This window comes from Rhinopithecus roxellana, chromosome 1 (genome assembly GCF_007565055.1).
Source record: "Rhinopithecus roxellana isolate Shanxi Qingling chromosome 1, ASM756505v1, whole genome shotgun sequence".
Lineage (NCBI taxonomy): Eukaryota > Metazoa > Chordata > Mammalia > Primates > Cercopithecidae > Rhinopithecus > Rhinopithecus roxellana.
The window spans coordinates 201322416-201335247 of NC_044549.1; the positions used below are offsets into that span (position 1 = coordinate 201322416).

The window sequence follows — 12832 nt, forward strand, 5'->3', positions numbered from 1 at the left end:
CCCAAGGATTACTTTAAGATAACCAAAGGTTCTTTTAAAAAACCAAAATCAGAGGTAATCACCAATCAGATTTGGAGCCCCAAGAAGAACAAAATTCATTAACATTTAATCTAAATTCTGAAGAAACAAAACCTGAGCAAACATAAGGAAGATCTCTACAACCTAGACACAGACATTTATTTATAGGGAAGGTCCTCAACAACCATCTCTCCACTTCTCAGCCACAAAGTGTAGAAAGAATCTTTTCTGCCCCACAGACTTAAGTCAATGTTTCTTTCTCTTCTTCTTTTTTTTTTTAAGATGGAATCTTGCTCTGTCACCCAGGCTGGGGTGCAGTAGCGTGATCTCAGCTCACTACAACCTCTTCCTCCTGGGTTCAAGTGACTCTTGAGCTTCAGCCTCCAGAGTAGCTGGAATTACATGCGGCTGCCACCATGTCTGGCTAGTTATTGTATTTTTTTTTTTCTTAGTAGAGAGGGGTTTCACCATGCCCAGCCTGTTTCCTCTCTTGATAACAACTGGCTCTACAACATAAGCCTCATCAGAGCCCACAAAATGATTGCTGAAGCTTCCATATGATTTAAAAAAAAATGTTTTTTTATTAGGCTGGGCATGGTGGCTCATGCTTGTATTCCTGGCACTCTGGAAGGTCGAAAAAGGTGGATCACTGGAGCTCAGGAGTTCAAGACCAACCAGGACAACACAGTGAGATGTCCTCTCTTTAAAAAAATACAAATACAAAAAAGCTAGGTGTGGTGGCTCACACCTGTAATCCTAGGACTTTGGGAGGCTGAAGCAGGAGGATCACCTGAGGTCAGGAGTTTGAGACCAGCCTGACCAACATGGTGAAACCCCATCTCTACTAAAAATACAAAAATTAGCTGGGCATGGTGGCACGTGCCTGCAGTCCCAGCTACTTGGGAGACCGAGGCAGGAGAAACGGTTGAACCCAGGAGGCAGCGGTTGCAGGGAGTTCAGACTGCACCACGGCACTCCAGCTTGGGCGACAGAGCGAGACTGTCTCCATAAAAAAAAAAAATGCTGGCTGGGCGCGGTGGCTCAAGCCTGTAATCCCAGCACTTTGGGAGGCCGAGACGGGCGGATCACGAGGTCAGGAGATCGAGACCATCCTGGCTAACAAGGTGAAACCCCATCTCTACTAAAAATACAAAAAACTAGCCGGACGAGGTGGCGGCGGGGCGGGGGGGCCTGTAGTCCCAGCTACTCCGGAGGCTGAGGCAGGAGAATGGCGTAAACCCGGGAGGCGGAGCTTGCAGTGAGCTGAGATCCGGCCACTGCACTCCAGACCGGGCAACAGAGCAAGACTCCGTCTCAAAAAAAAAAAAAAAAAGCCCAGGCCCAGTGGCTCACGCCTGTAATCTGAGCACACTGGGAGGCCAAGGTGGGTGGATAACCTGAGGTCAGGAGTTCAAGACCAGCCTAGTCAACATGGAGACACCCTGTCTCTACTAAAAATATAAAAATTAGCCAGGTGTGGTGGCACGCGCCTGTAATCCCAGCTATTTGGGAGGCTGAGGCAGGAAAATCACTTGAACCACAGAGGTGGAGGTTGCAGTGAGCCAAGATCGCCCCACTTCATTCCAGCCTGGAAGAAAAGGGCAAACTCAGTCTCAAAAAAACAAAAATTCTTTTGTATTTCTGAAGGTATGATACATATACAATAAAATACACAAATTAGTATAAAACTTGATACAATTCAACTTATATGACAATGTAATAATACTCAAATCAAAACCCAAAAGGCTCCCTCCTTTAAACTTCAAATTGATAGCCACTCAAAGTATATACTAGTCTTTTACACAAAAGTATATACTAGTCTATACTTACAGAAGTATACATTCACAAAAGTATATACTAGTCTTACAGAAGTATATACACTCACAAAAGTATATACTTACAGAAGTATAGACTAGTATATACTTTCTGTAACCATAGGTTAGTTTTTCTCAGATCTGAATTTTATATTAACAAAAACAGGCATGAGCCACCGTGCCTGGCCAGAAGATGTCTTTTATACTGACTCACATGACCTTTTTTCTAGCACTCTTTACTCTTCCATTAGATCCAGTCAGGTCCCAAAATGTTGTGTCAAATTATAGTTTACCCTGAATCAGGACTTTTGTCATGTTTCCAAATAATGTAAACTTTGTAACAATTTATTCAATTTAATCTCCTTCTGCCTTTCTGCCATTCTTGTAATTTCTACCATTATAAATCCCAAATATTATTGTTTAAACAATCTGTATTACTTTATATTTAACCACATAGATTACCCTTTTCTCTGCTCCTTATTCCTTCATGGAGTCATGTGCTTTCATCTGGGACCATTATCCTTTATGCTGAAGACATTCCTTTACTTTTCTTAGACTGTGTGCTAGTGATAACTTTTCTACATTATGAATGCCTACAAACGTCTTTATTTGAAAGTAGTATCTACTGGATACAGAATTCCAGAGAGATAGTTTTTCTTTTACAATTTAAAAATGTTATTGTATTTGTCCTTTGGCTTTAATCATTTTTGTTGAAAAGTCAGCTATCGGTTTTATTATTATTCTTTTGAATTTAGTATGTTCTTCTCCACCCTTACCCCCACCCTCCACGTCTGCTTTTAAGATGTTAGTTTTTAAGAGATTAAGCATAATGTACCCGAGTGTGGTTTTCTCTATATATAAATCTGGATCTGTTCTTTTTGTGTGTATTTGTCAGTAGAGGCAAGGCTCCTCTTGAACTCCTGGCCTCAGGCAACCCTACTGCCCTGGTCTCCCGAAGTGTTGAGCCCGGCCTGGCTCTGTCTTTCTTGTTTTGTGAGTTGGTATCTTTTAATTTGTTCCAAAGTCTTTTTGGACATTATACGTTCAAGTATCACTCCTCCTTCATTTGTGCTCTTATGGGTCTCTAATGACAAACATTAATTCTTTGGACTGTATCATTCTTTTTTCTTTTTCTTCTTCTAATAATAGAGACACACAGTCTTGCTGTATTGTCCAGGCTGGTCTCAAACTCCAGGGCTCAAGGGATCCTCCTGCCTTGGCCTCCCAAAGTGCTGAAATTACAGGTGTGAGCCACCATGTCCAGCCTGAACTGTATCTCACATATCTTTTCCACTCTCCTCTCTGTCCTGGCCCCGCCCTACCTCAATCCAGTCTCTTTTTCTCTTGGTACTTCAGTTTCAATATATCTACTAATTTGTCTCTGAGTTCACTAACCTGTCTTCTGCTGTATGCAGTCTGTTTTTAAACCTACCAAATAATTTCAAGTATACTTTTCAGTTCTAAAATATTCACGATTCTTTTTACAGATTCCAATTCTCTCTTCAAATTCTCCATTTTCCCCTCGAATTTCTCTAATAGTGTTATTTTAAAAATACCTATCTACTAAGTCATATGGGAATATAAAAGGTAAGATAAACGATAATTGTTTTTAAAAATACCATCAGATTTGAGTAGAAAGCTCATCTGATGTATCTTAGAAGGACTAAGATGTGCTGGATTGCAGCCTACATGTGATTAGAAAAAAAATCCTTACCTTTGCTAATGTTTTCTTGGAGTAAATGTCAGTACGTAGACCAAAGTTCTGCAAATCAATTGGTTTTTCCTTGTTTTTCTCAGGAAAATTTAGCATCTGTTGAGCAGCAGGAACCTGAGTCAAATAAATGATAAACGGCTGAGTTAGCCTCTTTAAAGTCAAGAAGGTAAACGTTTTTTAAAATTTGTTTGGGCTGGGCGTGGTGGCTCATGTCTGTAATCCCAGCACTTCGGGAGGCCGAGGCGGACGGATCACAAGGTCAGGAGCTCAAGACCAGCCTGACCAAAATGGTGAAACCCCGTCTCTACTAAATACAAAAATTAGCTGGGCTTTGTGGCACGTGCCTATAATCCCAGCTATTCAGGAGACTGAGGCAGCAGAATCGCTTATAACCCGGAGGCGGAAATTGCAGTGAGCCAAGATCATGCCACTACACTCTAGCCTGGGGAGCAGATCAAGACTCCGTCTCAAAAAAAAAAAAAAAAAAAAAAAAGGTTAATACTGGAACTTAAGCCACTCTTGGTGGATTTCCTACGAAAAACAATAAATACCCACACTTCTACACTATACTTCTAACAAAAATTCAACATACAAGTTACATTTTGGTGTCCCTTTAAGTCCAGAAAGGATAACAAATTTTCATTACTATATTCTATTTCACAATGGAACAAAGTTTATACCTTAGGTTCCTGTGAATCCAACTTAATGCTATACAGAATTTGTCTGACATAATCTGTTTGATAATGTATATATGGATGTCCACTTTACAAATCTTAGGAAAAGTTATAAAGATTTCTTTGCTTCACGTTTCTAGAACACAGACTGAAGGAAGGGAAAGAAGATTTTGTATCATCTGCTTACTTATGTGTGTATTTTTGATGGCAGAAGGATAAAGGGAGTTATGCATATAAAAGTAAATTAATAATTTGATAGACTAAGGCATTGGGTTTTGGGATTGGTGGAACAGCATTAACTTAAACACTATATATTCTTTGGACTGTAATATTTACAGTACACCAAAACACACATACAAACAAGCATCAAAGAAACAGCACTAACAATAGCATTCCTAAATAGATATGCTATAAACAGACATTTGTTACTATTCAGGTCTGATGAAAAGTCAACATTAATTTACCTGAGGTGATCGAAGATGCAGAGGCACAAGCCCAGAGGGAGTATCAGCTAATACATTAAAATGAGGAGTAGGAGGAGGTCCCATTGCCATGGGTCTGCTTTCCGGGTCAACTTGGTAATTAACGAGTCCCCACTGCTCTAAAAAGGCATGGACCCTAAAGAATAAAGCTCGGAAAGTTAAAATCTAAAGAATCAATTTCATGTGCTTTATTATCATCATTACACCATTAAAAAACAGAAACAATAAAGCAAGTAAATGTGCTCAGCAGGCTATCAAACACCACAAATTACTTGACAGATTTTGTTTGTTATGTGGGGAACAATTTCTACAAGCCACCAATAATGTTGGTAACACAGCACCCCCACAAACCTATTACAAAGTTTAATCATTTAAATCACAGAAATGAGAGCACAAATATGCATTTAGGTCCATGGTAATAAAAGAACCCACACAGACCAAATACACACATAGAAAAAATCTACATTTTTCTTGACAGAGTCTCGCTCTGTCTCTCAGGCTGGAGTGCAATGGTGCGATCTCAGCTCACTGCAACCTCCTCCGCCTCCTCGGTTCAAGCGATTCTTCTGCCTCAGCCTCCCAAGAAGCTGAGAGTACAGGTGCCCGTCACCACGCCCAGCTAATTTTTGGTATTTTTAATAGTAACAGGGTTTCGCCATGTTGGCCAGGCTGGTTTCGAACTCCTGACCTCAGGTGATCCACCCACCTCGGCCTCCCAAAGTGCTGGGATTACAGGTGTGGGCCACTGCACCTGGCTGTTTTTGTTTTTGTTTTTTGGCAGAGCTAGGTCGCAGAGTTTATCCACTCCCAACCTGAATCTACTCCTTCCCTGGTTATTTTATGATTTGACTAAAAAAATTAAAATGTGAACTGTAAAATCTAGAAAACTAAATTAAATATTTATTTATCTTATTTATTTTATTTTTTTTTGAGACACAATCTCGCTCTGTCACCCAGGCTGGAATGCAGTGGGACAATCTCAGCTCACTGCAATCTCTGCCTCCTGAATTCTCCTGCCTCAGCCTCCCCAATAGCTAAGATTACAGTCATGTGCCACCACGCTCGGCTAATTTTTTTATTTTTAGTAGAGAAGGGGTTTCGCCATGCTGGCCAGGCTCGAACTCCTGACCTCAGGTGATCTGCCCGCCTTGGCTTCTCCAAGTGCTGGGAATACAGGCATAAGCCACTGCACCCAGCCTAAATTAAATATTTTAAATTTTCAACCACTAATGCTGAACACAGTGCTCACGCCTGCAATCACAATACTTCAGGAGGCCAAGGCAGGAGAACTGCTTGAAGCCAGAAGATTGAGACCAGCTTGGCAACATTATGAAATCCCATCTCGACAATAAAATTAAATTAATAAAATAAAATAAAAATAAATTGAATGAAATGAAAGGAAACAAAATATAATCAACCCCTAAATGACACAACTAAAATTAGGTGTTTTACCCAGTTGAAACAACCAATTTAATCAAGCAAACATTAGACGACAGCAAAGCATAAGTAAATTCCTACAGTTAAATGTCTCAGAAAAAGTCAAACATTTTACCTCATCACAGCACACACATCTCCAGTCAAGTTCCTCCGACAAGCAGTGCTAGTTAAATACTCTTGGGGGTTTAGGCGATACGTGTCAATCATAAAATTTCGATATGCCAAGTATCTAAAAAGCAATGGCAAAATTCATAAGGTGGACACGTATCCTTTCAGAAACAATGTTACTCAGAAACTCAAAAATCTTCAGATTCCTTAGAAATACAACAAATTAAGACAAGAGCATAAAAAACAGTGATATTATACTGCGTAAAGTTATGAGTGAATTTAGAACCACAAATATGCAAAACAACTGTTTATTAACGTACAATAACAAGTAATGTAACGACATTCATGTGAAGTAACAAATTCAAACTTGGTCATGGTAGTAGTTAACTGCAGAATTTGAAACTAACACATGGTTACATAGGCTATCTGCCTCACTACCACATATCTATACTTTACTGTGTGCAGGGCACTGTTATAAGCAATGTATGTCTGACAATTGAATCCTCATAATCGCTCTATATTGCAGGTAGGGTCTACTATCATCTCATTTATGGGTGAGGAAACAAACACTGAGTTGTGAGAGAATTTGTCCTAGCCACAGGGTTGGTAACTGAAGGAGCCAGAATTCATTGCAGCCAGTGTGGTGGCTCTTCAATCTATGCTCTCAACCTCTGTTGCCTATCACTTCTGTATTTCAAATGTGGCACGTAGATTTGGCTCTGAAAACAGCTATGTAACTTCTCGTGGCAGTTTGTTTTTTTTTTTTTTTTTTTTTTTTTTTGAGATGGAGTCTCGCTCTGTCGCCCAGGCTGGAGTGCAGTGGCCAGATCTCAACTCATTGCAAGCTCTGCCTCCCGGGTTTACGCCATTCTCCTGCCTCAGCCTCCCGAGTAGCTGGGACTACAGGTGCCTGCTACCTCGCCCGGCTACTTTTTTGTATTTTTTAGTAGAGACGGGGTTTCACCGCGTTACCAGGATGGTCTCGATCTCCTGACCTCGTGATCTGCCCGCCTCGGCCTCCCAAAGTGCTGGGATTACAGGCTTGAGCCACCGCGCCCGGCCCTCGTGGCAGTTCTTTAAGGGAGATCATGGCTGAGCAATAAGTAGAATCCATGAGACCAAATCCAGAAAAGAACATACGAAAATGGAGAGAGAAACTGAGATTCTGTTACAGCAGATTCCAATGACTTCTGTCACAAAATATAGTACTTAATAACAAGAGTGTTAAGGACTTTGAGACCTAGCAACAGTTCTTGGCACACAAGGAAAACAAAACTCAGGCAGCCAAGATCACACCACTGCACTCCAGCCCGTGTGACGGAATGACTTTGTCCCCCCGCCAAAAAAAAAAAAAAAAAAATCAACAGATTATACTCTGATTAATACATGGGAGGGTATCTACAGTACTGAAACGTGTGTACTTATATATAGGGACAAGGGTTCCAGAAGTATATACTGATGAATCATCAGGGAAAGACAAAAAGTACTTCCTGCCAAACTTCTTCCTTCCAATAAGAGTTTCTCTATTTCCAATGCAAAAGCACAAAAATCCTTTATGTAATTAAGCTCAATTCACATGCAGCTATATCATCATGTCTTTTAATTAGCAGTCATGCATCAGGAAGATAAAGATTTATTTTCTCCTGGATGAATAGAACATGCACACACAAGCTGAAAGTTGTTAGGACACACCGGGTGTGGTGGCTCATGACTATAATCCTAGCACTTTGAGAGGCCAAGGCAAGTGGATCACTTGAGGTCAGGAGTTCGAGACCAGCCTGGCCAACATGGTGAAACCCCATCTCTACTAAAAATACAAAAATTAGCCAGGTGTGGTGGTGCATGCCTGTAGTCCCAGCTACTTGGGAGGCTGAAGCAGGAGAATAGCTTGAACCCAGGAGGCGGAGGCTGAAGCGAGCCAAGATTACAACACTGTACTCCAAGTCTGAGCGACAGAGTGAGACTCCATCTCAATAAAAAAAAAAAAAAAAGTAAGTTGTGAGGATAAATCTGAATTCATTATAGTAAAAATTGGTTTAAAATCTAAACTTAAACTCCAAGAGCTGATGTCCATACTGTTCAAGGTTTAGAAATAAAAGAATACCCTAGGCAACATGGTGAAACCCCCGTCTCCACCAAAAAATAGATAGATAGATAGATAGACAGACAGACAGATAGATAGATATCAGCCAGGTGTGCTGACATGTGCCTGTTCTCCCAGCTACTGAAGAGGCTCAGGTGGGAGGATCCTTTCAGTCCAGAAGGCAGAGATCGCTGTGAGCCAAGATCATGACACTGCACACTAGCCTGGGCAAGACAGTGAGACCCTGTCTCAAAAAAACATGAAAGAAAAACCCCCAAAAAACAAAAAACAAAACTAGATACAATTTCCTTTGTACCATGGAATGCTATACAAATGAGATATGAACACTGTTCTGAAAGGAGTATTTGCAAACTTCCAAGAATCAGCAATAAGAAACTCAGGTGGATGCTTGAAGAGCCCCTACCACACACAGGCAAATAAACAAGTTTTCTAAAACACTGGCCTCACATTTCTGGAGTCTTGGATTTGTTTTTTCCATTGAAGAACTCAGGAAGAGCACGCCGTTCAATCACATGAATACTGAAAAGAAGAAGAAAAAAAAAAGGTTTAGGAGTCTTCTTTTTAAAAGAATAAAATCATTAAATATTCTAAGTAAAAGTGATGAATCCAAAACCCGAGTACTGCTTGCCAAAATTAATTGGCTTACACTAGTTTCTATGTATTAACAGCATACAAGAAAGTTAACGAAAGCTTTCTCTTTCTTACTCCCAATACTTACTGTAGTTTTTCTATTCCCATAACCAAACTAGAAAACTACTATTGACACACTGAAAACTATACATTTTATTATTTTTTGGCATAATACATCATAACTAGATAAGAAGCCACAAGATACGAAGAATTCTTTGAAAAATGTTGACAAAAACAAAGTAGCTGGCATGGCATGGCAACAAACTGATGAAACAAATGACCAGAGTAGAGACAATAAAGCAAGTCTCAGCTTCTCAGGCTGTTAACATAAATGAGCCTTTGTCCAGCCCTCAGAAACACTGTGATAAATTACTTTTTAGTTTTTAGTTTTGGTGGAGGTGCTGGGGAGATAAATTAATTTTTAAAAATTTTCAGTATCAATTGCTTTTAATAATATCATAGAAGTACATTTTAACAATATATACAAATACTAATAATTTTATGAAATGTTATAGGTCATAAGCAGAGATCAGGTAAAATGATCAGGCCTAACAGTATAAAAATGAACCAACTGTATATCTAGCACAAAGTTTTTGCTGCTAATGCAAGTGTCATCTTCCTGATGACATTTTAAGTTTCTCAGTGGCTTTCCAGATATGCAACATGTAAGTATTGGTTGCACGGCAAAGAGCAAATCGATGGTCTGGGAATATAACTCAAATTATTCACTCTTTGAGTATTTGGTAACATTTAAATTAAATTGGATTTGTAGAGTAAAATACTATAAATACAATGAATTACCTGCAAACTTCTAGAAAGACAATTTCTAAGATGAATTAATGCTATATAAATATATATAATGACTTCTAAAAGAATAACCGTAAGGAACTAATTACATAATTCTAATATAACTCCCAATGTTTTCATTGTTACAGGTTAGGAACAGCCCACTTTTAAAAAAATTCTGTTTATCTTTGGAAGGTGTTTGTGTTTTTTTGTTTGTTTCGTTGTTGTTGAGATAGAGTCTTGCTCTGTCACCCTGGCTGGAGTGCAGAGATGTGATCTAAACACACGCGTGAACCCGGGAGGGGGAAGCTGCAGTGAGCCGAGATCACACCACTGCACTCCAGCCAGGGCGACAGAGCAAGATTCTGTCTCAACAACAAAACAAACAAACAAAAAAACATAAACACATTCCAAAGATAAAAATCACTTTCCATCTCCCTTCGTCAAAGGTGACAGTAATTTCTGATGAGGAACATGGGCAGAAAGGCACAACCTGATTTCAAGGAAAGTTCTTGTACTGCTCAGTACCATGCTCACAGATGAAGTGGTCACTCACCAGTTATAATCAAACCATGATGCATAACTAGGAATAATAATGTGATTGGTCTGCTCTGTCACATTATCTTCCCCAGGGTCAACTGATCGACTCTGATCACCTTTGGCAGGATCTTCATCTTCCTACAGAAAAGAAGACAAAGTTGAAAGAAAGAAAGAACGAACTACGGATATCTATCTATCTATCTTGATATATATGTATCTATATATAACATCTCTCACACTTTGTTAGGTTAAATAAAATGAAGCTCCCTGGGCCAGGCGCGGTGGCTCAAGCCTGTAATCCCAGCACTTTGGGAGGCCGAGACGCGCAGATCACGAGGTCAGATGGAGACCATCTGGCTAACAAGGTGAAACCCCGTCTCTACTAAAAAATACAAAAAAGTAGCCGGGCGAGGTGGCGGGCACCTGTAGTCCCAGCTACTCGGGAGGCTGAGGCAGGAGAATGGCGTAAACCCAGGAGGCGGAGCTTGCAGTAAGCTGAGATCCGGCCACTGCACTCCAGCCTGGGCGACAGAGACTCCGTCTCAAAAAAAAAAAAAAAAAAAAAAAAAAAAAAGAAGAAGCTCCCTGATTTGATCAGATATTCAAAAAACAAATTTCAAGTAAAACAACCTTTCACAGTATTTAAGGTTTAAGGTACAAGGTAGCCAGCTGACAGATAAGGTTTTGTTGCTCATTTATGATATGAGGGAATCAATGCAGAGAAGATAGGTCTCTCAAGTTGATTGAATAAAAGTCTGTTTCAATGCACAGGACTTCAGACTAAATAAATAACTCATAACCTAGATCTCATTCCGTAACAGTTTGCTTCTTCCTTGCCCAGTTGTACTTAATCTAAAGTAAATGTTTACTTGATATACATTTTTATCACATACATTTAAATGTATTTTAAATACGTTTTTTGATATTGAAATGTTCTCCAATTTTCTCTCTGTGGTGATTTTATTATTTGTAACCTTATGAAATTCTTTTCTATTAAAAAAACAAATTATGGGCTGGGCAAGGTGTCTCACGCCTGTAATTCCAACACTTGGGAGGCTGAGACAGGAGGATCACTTGAGACCAAAAGATCAGGACCAGCCTGGGCAACACAGTCAGACTTTGTCTCTACTAAAAATTTAGAAATTAGCTGGACATAGTGGTGCATGCCTGCAGTCCCAGCTACTTGAGAGGCTAAAGTCAGGAGGACTGCTTGAGCATAGGAGGTCAAGGCTGCAGTGAGCTGTGTTTCCACCACTGCACAGCACTCCAGCCTAGGCAAGACCCTGCCTCAAAAAAATAAGCAAAAACCCAAATTTTGAATCAGTTTTCTTTTACAATGGCTCCAAAATTTAATTTCTACCTTTAACTTAATTCAACCTAAATTTCCTGTTCAGTATCTGAAGTGACGATCTAGTGTTACTACCTATAAACTTAACAGTTTCTATAAGATAGTAAAAAGGAATAAATTTAAAGCTGAAAACACCAAGGACTCTAGTTATTACTTAAATGATATTGAATACAAACACGATAATAACAATGACAAGGGTAACAAATTTTATTTCCCAAATCACAGAAGCTAGCAAAAAATATTCTCAAGGCTGACCTCTTTTTATTATGGCTTTAGTTAATACATTTTTGTGGTACAGACTTTACAAATCATTTAGGACACAAAACATTTCCCTTATTCAGAAAAATCAGGAAGAGGCTGGCATTGCAATTAATGAAGGACAACAGTGACCTCAATCAGAAAACAATAAGGAGGATGACATTCTGGGAGACTGCTTTAGAGACAATACCTCTAATCCTTTCAAGCTATATAAACGACTGGTATATGGCTTCAAATCCTCTTATCTTTGGGATTAAAATGAAGGAATTTGACTTTCCTTTTTAGCTGGGACCACAGGCAGATGTCACCACACCAAGCTCATTTTTTAAGTTTTTGTAGACGCAGGGTATCCCCGTGTTGTGCTGGCTGGTTTTCAACTCCTGGGCTAAAAGTGATTCTCCCACCTGGCCTCTCAAAGAACTAGGATTACAGACATAGCCACTGCACTCAACACTTTACATTAAAAAAAGACAGAGTGTCTTGCACTGTTGCCCAGGCTAGAGCACAGTGGCAAAATTTTGGTTCACGCCAGTATAGAATTCCTAACTTCAAGCAATCCTCCCATCTCAGCTTTCCAAAATGCTGAGGTTATAAGTGCCAGTCACTATTTACTCTAAATAACATCTTTTTGTACAGGTAATGTTCATTAATAAGTGGCTCTTTGACTAAATAACTTTTATTTTTGTTTTTTTAAATCATAGCACATCAGGGACACTAGCAGGGAGGATGAAAATTTCCTCTAAGTAAAATCTTGGGGTCCAAGAAAGTCAAGTATTTTGCCAAGCGCAGTGGTTGTCACCTGAAATCCCATCACTTTGGGAGGCTGAGGCAGGCAGACTGCTTGAGCCCAGCAGTTCGCAACCAGCCTGGGCAACATAGTAAAACTCCATCTCTACAAAAAATAAAAAAATTAATTGGG

The 12832-nt window shown here is 39.6% G+C and overlaps 1 protein-coding gene across 1 annotated transcript in view; it reads right to left on the minus strand.

Moving 5' to 3' along the window:
- The window catches only part of SMARCC1 (SWI/SNF related, matrix associated, actin dependent regulator of chromatin subfamily c member 1), a 198230-nt gene that overhangs the window by 88630 nt on the left and 96768 nt on the right, over window positions 1-12832 (minus strand). Inside the window, exons 14-18 of the mRNA XM_010374744.2 lie at window positions 10324-10445; window positions 8799-8870; window positions 6255-6368; window positions 4685-4838; window positions 3547-3660 (exon numbers count right to left, since the gene is read on the minus strand). Of these exons, the coding sequence (XP_010373046.1) occupies window positions 3547-3660; window positions 4685-4838; window positions 6255-6368; window positions 8799-8870; window positions 10324-10445 (576 nt within the window). The remainder of the gene's footprint in view (window positions 1-3546; window positions 3661-4684; window positions 4839-6254; window positions 6369-8798; window positions 8871-10323; window positions 10446-12832) is intronic.